The 18,595-nt window shown below is 30.6% G+C and overlaps 1 protein-coding gene across 1 annotated transcript; it reads right to left on the bottom strand.

The window, feature by feature from the left end:
- Positions 1 to 2,827: 2,827 nt before the first annotated feature.
- LOC149530943 (calmodulin) lies at positions 2,828 to 4,882 on the bottom strand. The gene is made up of 4 exons (XM_089809496.1): positions 4,566 to 4,882; positions 4,268 to 4,425; positions 3,450 to 3,530; positions 2,828 to 3,181 (listed from the first exon to the last, which is right to left on the bottom strand). Exons 1-4 carry the CDS (start codon positions 4,639 to 4,641, stop codon positions 3,047 to 3,049), a joined length of 450 nt encoding a protein of 149 aa, XP_089665622.1. The 5' UTR covers positions 4,642 to 4,882; the 3' UTR covers positions 2,828 to 3,046.
- Between the last annotated feature and the right edge of the window lie 13,713 nt (positions 4,883 to 18,595).

The following is an 18,595-nucleotide window of genomic DNA, read 5'->3' as shown; positions in this document are numbered from 1 at the left end:
CTGGCCCCTAAAAACTACAATTTCAACCTTACAAAAACTCACCTACAATCAATCATTACATATGCACCATTTTTATATATTATATAAATTCATTATAAAAATCTATATAATTTTTAGTAATGGGCTAAAGCCAAGATTAATTATTATTTTTTAAGCTTGAGTAGACTTGAAATCAAGATCTCCTAGATGAGAGGCTCACAACTTACCATAGTACTATAGGTTGTTGTCTATATTATAAATCTATATAATAATATATTATATAAATTATTTAATAAATTTATATATTTTTAATATTTGATACCTGATTTTCTTTATATTTTGCCTTTGCCAAGTATACTAAAACCTAGGCATACATAACAATCAACTAAGATTTTCACATTTTTGGACAGATGGAAAACACCCTTTTTTCACATCATCACTTTTTGGTATACCATGATCCTATACATACCCTAGTGTTAATGAACACTTTTGAGAAGCTTACTTAGTGATAGTTTTCTATGTCAGGCTCATATGATACCAAGTGAATGACTTGATATAAATAGCAGTAGACACCATTTAATTGATGCAAAGGTTGTTGACCTTAAATGAGAAGTAATATAAAATTTACAAAAGTAGATTGTGATAAATGAGATTTGGAAAATGCAAAATGCATTGTAAAAGATCTAACTTCTAGCTATAGCTTAGAAATGTGTAGAGGCTATGAAAGCACTAATAATTTGGAAAGTAGTTGAATTTATATATAAGTCCCTTTGTGCACTTATATTAAGAGATTTAGAAAGTTGGTAGACACTAGATAAAAAGTGATCAATGTTAATTGATAGGAGTCAATGGTTTTTTATGGCCTAGACACACAATTTGAAAGTTTTGATGGAGATGTAGGAGCCAAAGTTGGGTGTGTCATTCAAATTGCACATCCTATTTTTGTAACTGCAATTAAATTATTTAGATGGTAAATATTGTCTAGTTTCAAACATTACGAAATGAGTCCAAATTGAATGTCCATGCCCAAGAGAGGATGCATCTATTCTAGAGATATTTAGATATGTGAGAAAAAACCAATGAAGAAGTTATGAAAAATCCATTAAAATGGCAAGTTGCAAGCTATTTCATATTTGGTGTTTATGTCAAGATTACATTGAATGCCCTCAGCCAAGGATTGGGATTTTGACCAATGTGAGCATTTTGACCAAAACTATGACATGTATTACGAGTAAGGAATGTATAAGAGGTGCATGAAGAATGCTATTCCAAGATGTGTGATCATATAATAGGGGTATTGAACTACTACCTTGGCTCACGAGTTTGACTCATGACTAAAGATATGATTTGATAATTTCTCATTTTTAGTTTTTCTAAAGATTGAAAGCATCAAATAGTAGATATTGTGGTTCTTTATATTTATACTCTTGTGTAATTAACCTACTACAAAAGGGATAAGTGAATTGTATTATTGTACTTCATCTTTTGAGAACAATGCAAGCTTGGGCAACTTCAAAGTACTTTTTTTTTGAAGTGTAAGGGTTGCTCCACACATATCCAATGTAATGGTTTGTTTAGTTATTGTATTGATTCTCTATTATTTCATTAATATACATTTTTGGCCTTATTCAAAATGTAATCAAATTAAAATCTATATTACTCATTCACAATTTGACTTAGGTGTAAATTAATTTTGAATCCACTAAACTCTAAATCTAATGTATGAATCCTACAACATGCACAAGGTTAACCCGTCTACGAGAATCAAACCCAAGACTAATAGAAAGAAAACCCACAAGCCATGCCAACTCCACTAAATATACCAACTATTAATAACATATTTTATCTATTACAATAGAAATTATATAAAATTAAATAATATTACTATTATCGCATTCAAATATTTTAATTCTTTAAAACCTTTCAACAATACTTAAAAATTGTTACAAATGAAGTCATTATAAGAAAATACCCATTAGTGAAATTTGGGTCTCTTGAAAATTGTTCCATTAAATAAAACTTAATAGCTACGCATCCTAAGTCAATATATCTACTATATAGATATTTATGCTTTGTCAACATATCATGTTGGTCAAAGGATAATTTTTCATACATAATATTTTGGTCAATTCATATATATATATATATATATATGTCAATCAAATGATTATTTTTCATAAAAGATAAATTGTGTAAAGATTAAAAAATACACATTTGTTATCTTCATATTTTGCTTTGCCAATAAATATCATGTTGGTCAAATGTTTTTTTCTATATGTAACATGTCTGGTCAAATGATTATTTTTCAGAAAGAACAAATTATGTAAAAAGTTTTTTAAAATTATTTATTAAATCATCTATTGCTCAGTAATCATTTTTAATATATATATATATATATATGGAGAATGAATTTAGTTGATACGGTAGATGTAATTTTATTCTTTTTTACTAGACTCAGTTAAGAATTCAAAAGTTAAGAAAGTAGGCTACTATTTAAAAGTCTGGTTATGACTTGACACTGACTTCCAAGTCACAAATTACATGTGTTTTAAAAAATAGGAATGAATATTACTATTTGAAGGTCTGGTACAATCTAAGTTAATTTGGAGGTGGAGAATTTGTGTTCTTGAAAGAGAGATCAAAAGTTCAAATCTCGCTATAAGTAATCAATGTGCACTTTGTCATCAGTTAATTTCCATAATACCTTTTTCAATACAAAATCTATTCTGAAAAATAACCATGATCTATTTTATAGAAACCAATCAGATAATCCTTTAACCACCAGATTAAACTTTTCACAAAACGTTGACATCCATAATTATATATAATATAAGATCTGAGCTACGTATTACAAGAAAATACTTTCTTAAATTGATGCAAACAGTCTGAAAGAACTGTCAGTAAAGGCCAATATTCAATGATTTTCACCATGTGGGAATTGCTGTTGTGACTGTTTTAGGCAAAAAAAAACATTAGACTACTCCTAATTAAAATAACCTCGCATACTCTTACATGGAAATGGTCAAATAAGTGAGCAAAGAAATATCTCTTCAATGATGACCTAAAATTACTTTGCTAACATCATTCTAACGAATTCTTCATAGTTGACCTGCCCATCTCCATCAGTGTCTGCTTCTTTGATCATTTCATCAATTTCTTCAGGAGTTAGCTTTTCCCCCAAATTGGCCATCACATGGCCAAGCTACACAATGAAGAAAAACTAAATATTAAAAGAGAAATTCAAGGTGTTTAAATTTCTCTCATACTGAATGATTTCAAAACAAGGATGAAACAATATAATCCTAAATCAAGCTCTCAAATTCATCATAACACAGCGATGAGTTCTGTGCCCAACAAATGAATAAAACTGAGAGTTGATTTCCATCTACAACATATAAATAGCATTTCACATGTAAAATCTATCGCCATTAACGAAAATTCAGTAAGGTTGACCTGCAAAATTAACCCACCTCAGCTGCAGAGATGAAACCATTCTGGTCCTTGTCAAACACCTTGAAGGCTTCCTTCAGTTCTTCCTCCGAATCTGTATCCTGCAATATCATTAATAATTTTTTCAAAAATAAGAAATGGAAATACAATCATCTAAACAATATTTAAAGATCGATTCACTGATCAGTAACTGTGATCTAAAATCTCAATTAAAAACATATACACAACTTAAAAATCAAATTAGTGATCACTGCTAGTGATCCAAAATATCAATTTCCAAATTGAGTATGATCCATAATATCAAATCACAAAGTATACCCAAAATCTAAACATTAGTTTACATATCACAGAACGCAATCCAAAATATAGTCGATTTCAAACGCGATCTTCCACAAATTCAAACCTTAAAAACCAACGCTTAAATGTCGATTTAGTGATCACTGAGAGTGATCGAAAATGTCAATTCCGAAAACATAATCATTCGATGTGATCCAACATATCAAATTAATAAATATACCTAAAATTTAAACATCAGTTCACATATCACAGAATGTAATCGGAAATACAGGCGATTTCAAACTCAATCTTCCACAAATTCAAACATTAAAATAACCAACATTCGCACTATTTTGTGAAAAGAGACAAAAATATCACGAGTTTTAAGAATCAAGGTTATTGTACGTTCATCAGGGCAGGGAATTCATCCCACACAACAAAATTTAAAGGATCTGGCCCAAAGCAACATCTGAAACTCATTAGTCAAAACAACAAAGCAAAAACAAGTTTAGAGATGTGATCAGTAAATCAAAAAGAGAAATTAGACAAGTCATAAACAAACCTTCATTTTACGGGCCATTAGGTTAAGAAACTCAGCGAAGTCAATGGTTCCATTCCCATCCGCATCCACCTCGCTGATCATATCACGCAGCTCAGCTTCGGTAGGATTCTGCCCCAAAGAACGCATCACGGTGCCAAGTTCGTTGGTCGTAATGGAGCCTACAAAAACCAATTATTTATCATCACAACACAGAAAACCGAAAAAAAAATCCCCAAATACAAAAGGGCGGATAAGGAAGCCCTATTTGAAGTTTTTTCAAAATAAAACACCCCATTGCAGATCACAAATTTAAAATTACCATCGCCGTCTTTGTCGAAAAGGCCGAACGCCTCCTTGAACTCTGCAATCTGATCTTCGGTGAGATTTTCCGCCATTAATGTCTGATCAAGGATTTGAAAAGCTCAATGCAAAAGCTGTGAATTGAGAAAAGAGTCGGGTGAGGGGGGGAATTTAAGAAGAATTGAAGAGGGGATTTAAGGAGAAATTTCGCGTAAAGATCTTCTTCGAGGCAGCAGGAGCGAGAGATCGAGGAAAAACTCCCGAGACAGAAACAGAGTCTCTACGCACCCGCCTGGCTTCTGCGGTGCACTTTCTTCGCTTCTTTCTTTTCAATACAATATGTACGTTTCTAATCATTTGATTATTATTATTATTTTATTATTATTATTATTAACGCTGTTTTTTGTTTTTTATTTGTTTTGAACGTGAGGCCTTGCAACTTGACCCTCCCCAATCTGCCATGTACTAACCAAAAACTCTTCTTGTTTTTCTTAATAATATAATATAGGAATATCACTAACTAATTATTTGAAATAAAATAATCATATCTAAAATAGTATATAATTAGATAAGATCATCTTACAACACAACGATAAAGTGTGGTCTACGTGAAAGGTGAAAGGTATTAAATTTAACTCTATTCAAGCTTAACACATAACAAGTGTCATAGTGACGTGTATTTGCTCTAAATAGTTTAAATTGATAATATTTAATATAATTTTATTAATATTTTAATATTTGATTAATTCTATGGTACCTTTAATTAAAAAATCTAATTTTTATTTTAGAAAGATTAAAGAATCATCAATCTATTTTAAATATTTCAAAAATTATATATTTTTAATACAAAATTTATAATTAAATATACTTTCTAATTAATCATATAAATGTCATGTTACTATTATAACTAAGTTGTATAGTAGAATATTAATATTCTATTTAAATTAAAAAGTTATTATATAGAATATTACTCATTATAATGAGGAAACCAAGTTAAAATGTAGAAATTTTAGACCTTCATATCCATAAAATAATTATATCATATTTTAAGTTTATTAGAAAAATATATTATTCATACACTATTTTTTATATAATAAAATATTATTATTCTTTCACAAAAAGCATAGTATTAAGTATTATAAAATTAAATATGATGGAATATTATACATACTAAAATAAATATTTAAAATTAAAAAATAGTTATTTCTAAAAAGTTAAAATGTAGAATTTTTGACTTTGAAAGATTAATCACCAATTAAGTATAAGTGATTACAATAGTGTTTAGTCTATGTCAAATACAACGACAGACCAAAGCGTCATAGTTCTTGTCAAATGCTTAATGGAAAAAAACAAGTGAATGTGTTAACAATATAAATTTTGTATGTTAAAAAATTGATAAGTATGAGGCATTTCCCACAAGGAGTGAAATTTGTGATATTGCTATCTCAATTTAACAAATCTACAAAAGGAAATTGTATTTTCTTTAAATTTGTTCCATGATAACATATAATGAATTTCTTATGAATTTTTGTAGAACATGGTGCAATAGTGTATATGACAAAAATAACATGATAGACACAAAATTTCGATATAAATAAATATATCAAAATGTTTATTGATAGTTGAACTTTATATTTTAAAACAAATTGAAATGATAAAATGAAACTATTAAAATCTAATAAAAACATTGACTATCTTGTATTTATAGAAGAAAAAAAATAATAATTAAAAAATATTCTAAAAAATTAACAAATATAATTACAATATACAATCTATATAAAAAATATCTAAAAAAATTGACATTATCAAATTCAAATTTATAATATAAAAATCATTGAAATCAATTGAATCTTAAATACATTTACATTATAACTAACTTAACTAACCTATAACTAATTGACAAATTAATTAAACAAATAAATAATTCATTTAATGCATACAAAATGGGAAGACTTGGAAAGTGGACGCCCTGTTTGTCATTGCAAAATTTTTTATTGCAAAAATGATTTTCTTCATTGTTATTTTTCACCAGAACCAATAGAATTTCAAATTAATAATCATTTTTAATTTTTTTTAAAAATTACAAAGTTCAAACTTTATAAAATAGTTGAAGGTTTAGAAAATTTTCAAAGCTTATTGGTCAAATAAGTATTTTAAAGTTTTGTTTGTCCTAAATGAATCCATAAGTTACCTACCGGAGGCAAGAACTAATAATCAGTAATGTAGGTTTCAACCCATTAGCTATTTATCTAGTTATGATTATTTCATATAGGACCCCTTTTTTAGAGACTTCTTCCATGTTGATTATTTTTGACAAGCTATGTGAAATGCAAATGTCAAATTTTTATTATTAATTATACACTCAAATATTATAATTATAATTTATTTTTTAATTATATAAATTTATAATATAAATTCTATTACCTTTTTCTCAAAAAGATAAATAAGAGAATTAATTTTATTTAAATATGAAATTTAAATTTTAAAAAATTAATACTCTTATAACTATTTATATTTAAATGATTTATAAGAGCTAAAACAATATATCACTTGCAACATGATTCTTATTGTTTCTAAAATTTATAAAATGCTTAACATACACTTAACACTATCCTATTATTTTTAAAATTAATAAAATGCTTAATCTATACTTAGCACTATTTTTGTGGTCACCAATCTAACAACTTATGCTATCATAAGATTAATTATAATATAACAATATGAGTAAACACCACTACTTGTAAATACTACTAATTACTTGAAAAAAATACTACTAATTACTTGAAAAAAAAACAATCATGGTTTGAATTAAGTGTATAAAAATGTAACTAATGATTTTTGCTTTTATATTTGTATATAAATTTTTGCATTAATGTGGAATATCATTAATTATTTGAAAAGAAAACAACTACGTATCAATTAGCATATAAAAATATAATAAATAGCTTTTCACTTTTCAAATGTGTGTATACTTTTGCATTAATATAGAATGTCACTAATTATTTGAAAAGAAAACAATAAGGGTATAAATATACATTTAATTATTTTTGTTTTTTCAATGAAAATAATAACATTTGAAATCATTATATAAATATACAATTAATTTCTTTTTCTTTTCAATTGTATCACGTTTGAATTCTATATAAATATATATTTAATTGCTTTTACTTTTCTATTGTGTATATATAATTGTGTTAATGTTTCGATCACATTCAAGATATTTTTTCTTCGTGGGATCCATCGTGAGAATGGGATCCCCAATCATTGATACAAAAATATATAAATAATCTAATAGATAGCAATTAAACTTCATGAAATGTGAAAATCTATTGGCAAAAAAGATGTAGATAATTGAGAAAGCAGACAAAGTAATTTATGGAATTGACAGAATATTGGACTTTTGGTGCTTTCCAACTTCTTGCATCTGTTTGTTCAAATAGGGTTTTAGGGTTTTTGTACCATATTCCCCCGTCAATCTAGTCATTTAACATTTATTGTGGGAAGTAAATTGTTGCTTTATATGGTTGCGGCTAGTTTTGGCACAAAAAATGCTATTGGTGTTGAAGCATTGGTTCTTGGTGATCATGGGTCTTGTGAGTAAAAGACCAAGGAAATTTGTTTTGTATTTCATGAGGTAAGGCCTGAATCACTCCTAGTGTCATTATGCCATTACCAAATTTTCATAAACCTTGCAAATACCTTGAAAAGTTTACTTCAAATAGCCATTTTGTTGATTGTGTCCCTTCTGAAAATGTGTTATGAGCTTGGTTTACCAAGGCTTGGCTCTCACATGGGGTTTTCCTTGATGGCGTCAAAATCCAAATCAAAGGATTTCTTCTATTTCATTTTGGGCACCCTTCACACATTGAGGGTATTCTCAAAAAATGGCCATTGGTTTGATTGTTCTTCACTCATTTTTTTAGCTAAGGTCATTGCAAGACTTTACAATCTTCAACAACAAAAAACTTAGAGTCCTTGTCTAGGTCAAATTCCTAGTTTTCCTTTGCCTTGCTGAGCATTTTGCAAATTATTTACAATAACTTAGGTTAGGTTGCTTATACGGAGCTTGAGCATTTCGTCCATGCCTGCCCTCAAAAAAAGGTTTGTGTTGAAATTGACCTTGCCAAAAAACCTCAAGGAAAAACCTCAAGGAAACTATTGATTTGCATGTTGGTGGGAAATGTTTTAAGCAATGTGTCATGTATTTAATTTTTTTTGTAATACATGTTTTTGTTGCCATTTTGCAAACCATATGATTGAGGATTACCCTTTGGTTGTGCCCAAGACCAAACCACCTCCAAAGTGTTAGAGAAAAAGATTAATTTAATTTAATTTATTAAATTACCTTTTCTCCCTTCTTAAGATTTCACTTTATGCACCTTTTGCACTTTTATTTAATAATTAATTAGTAATTATTAAATAGCATTTACCTTTTAGATTACCCTTTTTGAGTTTTGATCTCCTTCTATAAAGATAGATTGTTTGTAATTATCTTAAATATTTTTCATTTTTGAAAATACAATTTGCATATTTTTAGAGGAAACCCTTACCTCTTCTTGTCTTTTTTTCTTCTTTATGATAGGTTTTTACATGTAGGTATTCTTTGGGCTTTGTGGATTTGTATTGCTCAAATCCTTCATGGTATTAGAGCTAGGTCTATTGTAACTTGTTTGGTATTTGGAGAAAAATGAGAATGAGGGTTTGATAGAACAAATCTAACATTTTTCGAGCATTTTCTTTGATTTTTGGAGGAGCAACAATGATGACTTAGAAAAAATAATTATAGAGGTGATTTTCAAATAGCGATATTTTTCTCATACGAAATCTTTTTTGCAAGCCATTTTTTTAATTTTTTTTTGTTTTAGGGTAGAACTTTGTGATCTACACATTGGTGCAAGTTGTTTGTGATCTTTGTTTATGAATTTTTTTGAAATTTTCATATCTCAATTTTTACAACTTCAAAGGCTTTGTTTGGGCTCATATGGACACATATTTAAATGTTTTTTTTTTTTTTAAGTGTGTGATTTATTGTCTACTTTCCAAATCTAGTATCAGTTTGGAGTAATATTGAGTGGACATAGTACTTTCAGCATTTGGTCATTTTTTGGCCTACAAAAAATAGGTATTTGTAAATATCATTTTCCTTTGCCTTGCTAGGCTTTTTGCAAATTATTTATCATAATTTAGGTTAGGTTGTTTATATGGAGCTTGAGCATTTTGTCCATGCCTACCCTCAAAAAAGGGTTTGTGTTGAAATTGACCTTGCCAAAAAACCTCAAGAAAACTATTGATTTGCATATTGGTGGGAAATGTTTTACGCAATGTGTCATGTATTTAATTTTTTTGTAATAAGCATTTATGTTGCCATTTTGCAAACCATATGATTAAGGATTGCCCTTTGGTTGTGCCCAAGACCAAGCCACCTCCAAAGTGTTAGAGAAAAAGGTTAATTTAATTTAATTTATTAAATTACCTTTTCTCCCTTCTTCAGATTTGAGTTTATGCACCTTTTGCACTCTCATTTAATAATTACTTAGTAACTATTAAATAGAATTTACCTTTTAGGTTACCCTTTTCGAGTTTCGATCTCCTTCTATAAAGATAGATTGTTTGTAATTATCTTAAATCTTTTTCATTTTTGAGAATACAATTTGCATATTTTCAGAGCAAACCCTTGCCTCTTCTTGTCTTTTTTCCTTCTCTATGATAGGTTTTTACATGTAGGTATTCTTCAGGCTTTTTGTATTTTCATTTCTCATCCTTTATGGTATTAGAGCTAGGTCTATTGTAACTTGTTTGGTATTTGGAGAAAAAGGAGAATGAGCGTTTGACAGAACAAGTCTAACATTTTTTGGGCATTTATTTTTATTTTTGGAGGTGCGACAATGGTGATTCCAAAAAAATAATTATAGATGTAATTTTCAAATAGCGATATTTTTCTCATACAAAATCTTTTTTTAGAGCAATTTTTTTTTTGTTTTCAAGTAGAACTTTGTGATCTACACATTGGTGCAAGTTGTTTGTGATCTCTGTTTCTGATTTTTTTTAAAAATTGCAAATCTCAATTTTTGCAACTTCAAAGGCTTTGTTTGGACTCATATGGACACATATTCAAGTGCTATTTTTTTTGAAGTGTGTGATTTATTTTCTACTTTCCAAACTTGGTATCAATTTGGAGTAATATTGAGTGGACATAGTACTTTTAGCATTTGGTCATTTTTTGGCCTAAAAAAAAAGGTATTTGTGATTCATGTATTTAAAGCTTTATTGCTCTTCTCTCATTTACACATTCCTTTTAACAACTGGGGTTCAATGTTTTGCATTGTGGGGGGTTTTTTGTCATATTATTTATGTTATTTACTGATGTGAACTAGAATTGCATTATAAAACAATTCAACACCTTCTAAAACAATGGTCGAGGCCTCTTCTTGTCTAGAAATTCTGACCCCTCATAATTATCACACATGGAAGACCTTGATGACACGTCTTCTTTGGTCTAAAGGGTTGTGGTCTTTTTTAGATGTAGTGCAAATAATTTTACAAAGGCCTTTTGTGGTCATGTAGCACAAGAACTGTTAGAGTAAATAATTAATTTACTAATTATTTATTCTATTTACTTAAGCTTACTTAGGTAAATGCATTTCATTAATTAGTTGTAGTCTAGGAGTTTTTTATAAGTTGTTGACAATACAAGAGTTTGTTCTCTCCTAAGTCATACTCATCCTCTCACATTGTTCGAGCACTTTCCACCTCATGTGGATGTATGCTTAGTTGTCACACTTATCTCCTAGCATCTTCTAGCTTGTTCTAGGAGATTCCTTGAGGTCATTATAAGTGGTATCTCCATCATTGTATTATCACGAGACATTTAGCATATTGTAAATACATATTTTCTTGTGTTTGCATATTTTCTCTCTCATGTCTGTTTAGGGTTTTTCCCTTGCTCCACGCTCTTCCTTCCTTGGCTTCTCTTTGACATGTTTTCGCATGCAGGTGATCTTGGGTATCTTCGGAGTTGGATTTCATCAACTCCAACAAGAACAATATGGATGAGGCAAAAGGATTGGTTTCTTTATAGGTCTCTAACAATCTATAGTTTCATCTTGATGGGTGCAATACCCCTCTAGCTATGTGGACCAAGCTTGAAGACTTGTTTGGTACAGTGAATGAGTTTAGGGCACTTTAGATTGAGGTAGAGCCTATCTCTCTAATACTAGATTCTTTTCCCTCCATTGAGGACTTCTTGATAAAATTCAAATAACTGAGACCTTTCTTGTAGGGTTGTGGGAAAATGAAGATTGACAATGAGTGTATCTACCTGATTCTTTCTAAGCTTTGTGGAAACTTTCAAATTTTTTCTTCTACCTTCTATTATACCAAAGATGCTTTGGGTAATAGATTTTTAATGCCATCCTTTGAGGTTTTTTGTGATCATTTAACTCGAGAGCAAGTTAAGCTCGCTTAGTTGGATTCTCTCACAGGCTCTCAGACTCATGCATTTGTAGCTCGACCATCTTCAAAGGCAAAGGACAAGTCTCAGAAATCTCTTTCTATAGAGTCTCAAATTAATTCCATAATACATAGTTCATTAGGGCCACCTCCTCCTAAAGGGGGAAAATCAAATCCAAAAAGATCGAAATGTGCTTATTGTAATAAGCCTAATTATGATGAGTCACATTGCTATGAGAAGAAGTTAGATTGCTATGCCAAAGAAGTTTCAGATTTGATAGTTATCCTTCAGAAGAGCAACATTAATATTCCTTCTCCTTCTCATAGACCTTCTTCATCATCATCATTTCAGCTAGATGGTAAAGATATAGGAAAGGGTCATGCACTATGTGTAAGTACTATTCCTCATTCTTCTAGATGGTTACTAGATTTAGGTGCTTCACACCATATGTCATCTTCTCATGATTTGTTCTTTTATTTTAAGGGTTCTCCTACTTCACACATTTTGATGGGAACAACACTGTTAAGACTATATGTGGGAAAGGTTCTATTGACATAGATGATAGTACATTTCATGATGTACTTTATGTTCTATCTTTGTTCTCTAACCTTATCTCTATTTATCAGATTACACATAGTGGGACATGGAAGATAGTTGAGTTTGCACAGGATTTAGTGCACATCAGAGATAGTGAGATAGGAAATCTTATTGCTACAAGGATTATTGATCATGCTTCCCACCTATATTCCTTCTCACATTTTGGTCCACCATCTCCACTATTAGAGACTCACTCTCATTTTTCACAAGATTCTATTGAGGTGAAGTCAAGTTGCTTGAGCTTATGTGTTGTTCCTGAGATTAGTGTTGTGACTTCTATACCTCCACCTCCTATTCAAATTCTATCTCTTGCACAAGATTAATCTTCAACATTGCCTACTATTGCAACTCCAGTCATCGAGCCACCTACTACAGTTGTTGAAGATATATCAAAGGACACACATCTCCTGTTAGATGATAGATTCAACACACCTATTATTCCACCTCCATTGGAGATTCCATTTCAAGATTCTCATTCTTTCACCTTTGAGCACTAGCTAGGACTTCTAGCTACACCTTACATACATGGGTTTTATCATCCTTTTCCATTGCCTTTGTTTCCTTCATATTGGAGCGACATTGGTATGTTCATCAACATAGGAGCTCTACCATTTTGGGGGGGGGATATGGAATCTTGAACTTCTATCATGGAGGTTCTCATTGTACTTATGGTCTTGAGAGATTCTCTTGAGATGTTTCATTTGCACATCCTTTTTCTATCTCTTTTTGGAGTAGAGTTTTTCCCACTGGGTTTTATCTATTTCTCTATTTCATAGATATTTGATTTTGATTGGATACCTCGTCAGGCCTTGTTGTCAGGACCCAAGTTTTATTTCAACATTTCTTTGTAGTTTCCTTGCTCTTTTTGCATTGTTTGTAGCTACATTATTTCTCATCTTAAAGGGGGGTGTTAGGGAAAAAGGTTAATTTTGTTTCATTTATTAAATCACCTTTTCTCCCTTCTTAATATTTCACTTTATGCACCTTTTGCATTCTCATTTAATAATTAATTAGTAATTATTAAAAAGTATTTACCTTTTAGGTTACCCTTTTCGAGTTTCAATCTCCTTCTATAAGGATAGATTGTTTGTAATTATCTTACATCTTTTTCATTTCTGAGAATACAATTTGCATATTTTTAGAGAAAACCCTTGCCTCTTCTTGTCTTTTTTCTTCTCTGTGACATGTTTTTATATGTAGATATTCTTCGAGCTTTGTAGATTTGTATTGCTCAAATCCTTCCCAAAGGAGCTAGGTATTTCTCAAGGACCAAAGACTATAAAAAAAGATGTTAGTTGGACTACGATGGTCTATAAGGGTAAGTAGCTTGTATTTTCTCTACCAAAACAAGCTTCACTTATTTTAGTTTCACCAACCCAAGACCCTTTGTCTACCAAGGTTTATAAGGTTGTTTCTCTTGTGCGGTCTATTTAAATTTGTATTCCCTAGTGGAAGTTTCAATTAACCACAAACTCGTTCACCATTTCCCATGTCTCCACCATGGAATATAGGTTTCCACAACCTACTTCATTAGGTTAATATATTCTAGGTTCCTTGCATAGTCAGTCTTGCAACCCACCTTGGTGTGAGGAGATAGATGACAAAGGCTCTAGAAAGAAATAGATGGTCCCAAGAATATTTACCCTACTTTCCATACAAGTTTAATTTTTTGTGCATAATAGATTCTCCTCTCTTAAGGATGAAGACACTATGAATGATGATTGTTAATGAATTTCCTCTCCTAAAATGTAACTTGGGCACTGATCTCTCTTGAAAATGTTTTGCTCGAGATGTTTGCCAAAATTGTCCTCATGACGATGCATTGTGTCTTTAGGAGATCAAGGTATTTTTTTCTCTTGTTGTAGCATGTCATTTTATTTGGCCTCATAACATAACTTTCTCTTCAACCCATGAAGCTAGTAAAGGGGGGTGGTTTCCTTGTTGGTGGCATCTTGACAAAATGTAATAGTAGATCAGGGTGAGGACCCCATGCAAAGATTATGTGGGTTCTTATGAAAATCAACCATCATCATTTTGGTATAATAAATATTTATTCCTTTGGTGATGTGATGGAGAGAGCTTACATGTAGCAGTGGATAGATGATCCATCATCAATGGCCTCTTGGGTTTCGTGTGGAGAATTTAATATGGTTGAGGCAGCCTCTAATAAGGATGATATTGCATCATTCTATTGGATATTTGGAGAGTGTGAGGCTTGATTTTACACGAACAATAAATTTGCCTTATTAATCTCAATACCAACTATCGCCTCCAAAATATGATTTGGCATACCTAGAGTAATTTTATGGCTAGTTTTAATCAAGTTTTTAAATTCCTTGATTGCGCCATGCTCTCATATCAATATTTTTCTTTTTCTTTTTGGGCATAGCACTCCTTGTCAATATTTCCTTAATTTGGCATCACTTTGTCATTTCACTTTCCCTATTGTAGAATGGTGTGATACCTTAATACACTCCTCCCATTCTCCAGTTATTTAACACATCATTCTTGACTCATACACCTACCTTGGCCCACATTCAAAGAGTTTCCAAAACCTATAGCCTTGACCCACACAACCCTCTAGTTGGATTTTGTGGTAGAATGACGTCATTCTATGAACCACCAATTTTCTCCATTTTTATGGAAAATAATTACTCTATTTCCATTGCCAATCTTATATATGAACCACCAAGAATTTGCATGCAATTGTCAAGAATTTAGAAACTTACTTTTTTTCAACTAATTTATAGTTTAATGTGGAAACCCTTGATCATTAGAAGTAGGTTGTCAATATTTACGTTGCTAGAGGTGCTTAGATTAAGGTACAATTACATTGGTTGAAAGTGGGAAATTGAGCCAATAAGAAATTTTTCCTCTCTATGCCCAAGACATTTATCTTTAGGTATTAAAAGGATCAAAGAGTCAGTTCTTACTAAACTTCTAGAAATTTTATAAACATTTTTCGGTCATTATCAGAAAGTTTTCACAACTTAAGCCCTTACTCCTACCAGTTAACAAACCTTAGAAGAGTGTCTACTAGTCATCCCTAATTATTTTTTAGATTCTCAATGGGCTTTTTGTGACTAGACCTTTTCTATTCAATACCTTAAGGAAGTGGCTTTCTCCATGGCTAATGACAAATCCCCTAGTTGTGATGGATTTCTTAGCGAATCTTGTAAGGCTCTTTGGTATTATTTTGGGCCAAACTTTCCTCATGTCTATCTAGAAGCTTTCCAAATGGACTCTTTAGGAACAAAAGTAAATAGGGGAAATATAAAGTTCATTCCTAAATCTAGCATCCTCAAAGATATTTGTAATTGACACCCCATTACCTTTTGTAAATATTTCTTACAAGATTATTACCATGGTCGTTGCTAAATTTTTTTTGCCATTTTCTTTAGATTATTTGACCCAAGAAAATTAGCTTCATACAGTCTAGAATCATTATAGATAATATTACTTTTGTTTGAGTATGGAATGGCTCCCAAATCTTGCCAGAATGATTTTTTCAAAATAAAAAGGTCTTTTCTAAGGCTTATGAATGTATCGAGCACACCTTTTATTTTATCCATGTTAAAAACCCTTGGCTTTAGGCATCACTTTGTGCTTTTTGCTAATGCACATGCTTGTATTTAGGCCTATAATTTGATGGTCGTCCTTCCCTGCCATATGATTTTTTAATGACAATTAATTTTTTTCATGCCTTTCAATTTGTGTTTTAAGAAAAAAATGCTTGTCAATTTTTTTGTTTCTAAATAATTTGAGGGATCATTTTAAATTTAGATATTTTATAAATTAGAAATAATAAATATTAATTAGTAATATATGCAAAGGTCTCTATAAATAACTTATAATTATAAATTAGTGATATATACAAAAATTAAATAAAAGAAGAAATTTCTATGTTTATGTATGTTACTTTAAGATATTTTTTAATTAATACAATTATATAAAAAATAATATAAAAATACATATGTAAATTACTAAAATTAGGTTTCTAAAATTTATTATACTCTACTTCACAAGATTTTAAATTAATATAAATATACAATCTATCAAAATAGAAACATATCCAAACAGAACCAAAAAAGCTAGAAACATATATAATATGAAATAATATATATTTATCATACATATATATTATAAATATTATAAAATCATATTTATGTATATTATTAAATAAAATAATAAGTTTCCTATAACAAATATTAATGATGTAGTAATAAATTTACTTGTCACATTGACGATTTTCTAAAAATTTAGCCCATCAATTCATACGGGTCTAAAAAAGTTCCAGCTTGTCATATATGGTTCAATAGAGAAAAAATGGTTAATATGGTCATAAAATTCCAAGCTTTCTTGTATTACAATTAATGGCCATTAGTCACTAATTTTGGCTTGCATAGGTCCATTCGACAAGTTTTCCTTTTAACTCTTGCCTTATATGTTTTGTTTCCAAATGATCCAATTATTTCCTTGCTTCTACTATTTCTACATGTGCTTATGGGATTTCTCTTCCTAATTCGCCCATCCATCTTATTAATGGACACTTTTCACTTTATTCTTTTCTTGTGTTAATTGAGGATAAATAAAATGTCCAACATGTTCTTCAATGCTTAGACACCTTTTTCTTGGCTTTTGGTTTGGTCATCATTTAACAACATAAAAGCCTCTTTTATAGACAATCGTTCCCACTGACTCTTCAATGGATTTTACAGCATGATTGGAAATGGATCTAGCATGGCCAAGTTTTCCTCTTTTTGAAAATACCTTTTTCCTTTCATGGATTGATTACATAGATTTGGAATGTGATGCCTTCTAAAATTGAGACCAAGTTGGTCTATTGGTTGACCAAGCTTCTTTCCATAGTAGGCAAGTTACAAATCTATTCTAAGATTCTCATAGCCACACATGTTTATTATTACTCTTGATGGTCTCCTTCCAAAGTAGATCATGGTAATCTTGAGACTTTGTTATGAAAAAATTTATGGACTTGTACTACAAAAAGACATGGTTTTGAATAAGTAGCTTGAGAGTATTATTGTCCGCCTCAACATTCTGATGGCCTTTCCCTTATTTGCACACACTAGAAGGGTAAGGCCCTTTATATCAAATTGGTGGTTCAATGTGTCTTAAAAGGAAAGACTTAATAAACCATCCTTCAACATTGCATCCCTTCCAAGTTTCCCCTACATTGCACAACATGGAGAGATGTTTGTTTTTAGACCCTCTTAATCATGAGGGAAAAAGTACAAATCCAAGGTTCCTTCCTTGCAATAAGAATTTTTTGTACTTAGGAAGAAACATATTCTTGGATTTTTTGGCATGGTATTGGTTTTAGATATGACATGTCTTCAAGCGATACAACCTCTAGTGGACTCCATTAATTCAAATATAAGGTATCCCTCTTATATTTTGGGCATTCATCCTCTGTAATTTCACATGCATAATAATTGAACCCCAAAAGACCTTTATTTGTAGGTATAATATGTCTCTCCATAGTTGAGAGGATATATGAGTTAAATTTATCCTAACTTGATAGGATAAAGACACTTTTGAGATGCTAGTTTCTTTCTTGCCAAGAGAAATTTTGCATAAGGTTTGGTATAAAAACTCTTACATCTTTATGGAAGGATTGGCAGTGGTACCTAGAAATTTCTTTTTAGATATAACACTCATCAAGCCGATCAATGACTTGCATGCCATTTGCTGGTGGTGGATGTCTTGAACTAGTGTTGTCATTTGCAACCCGCTCATTCTATAAGGAGTTTGTGTTTCATTATCTTGCGGTCCACTATCACAAAACCTAAAATTTCAAAGTTTTGTTGGTGTATTCTTTTTTCAAGACTTGCCTTTGGGCTCTCATCTTCACCATTTCGGTATTGAATATCCTCATCCTTTCTATGGTGAACCAAATTCCTTCCTTCACCTCTTTTGGTTATGTCATAGAGCTCATAATTATTGGGTCTGAATTCATGATCTTTTCCCCCATTTTCCCCCAA

This window comes from Cupressus sempervirens, chromosome 11 (genome assembly GCF_028749045.1).
Source record: "Cupressus sempervirens isolate cs-2001-9-10 chromosome 11, ASM2874904v1, whole genome shotgun sequence".
Lineage (NCBI taxonomy): Eukaryota > Viridiplantae > Streptophyta > Pinopsida > Cupressales > Cupressaceae > Cupressus > Cupressus sempervirens.
The sequence above is the reverse complement of the archived record's forward strand: the minus strand, read 5'-3'. Positions and strand labels throughout refer to the sequence as shown.

Excerpts from the sequence above, each read along its gene's own strand:
- LOC149530943 (XM_089809496.1), bottom strand. The coding sequence starts at position 4,641 with ATGGCGGAAAATCTCACCGAAGATCAGATTGCAGAGTTCAAGGAGGCG. Across the intron at positions 3,531-4,267 it reads TAATGGCCCGTAAAATGAAG|GATACAGATTCGGAGGAAGA; the intron begins GTTTGTTTATGA and ends ATGATATTGCAG. Across the intron at positions 3,182-3,449 it reads GTTTCATCTCTGCAGCTGAG|CTTGGCCATGTGATGGCCAA; the intron begins GTGGGTTAATTT and ends TTCATTGTGTAG.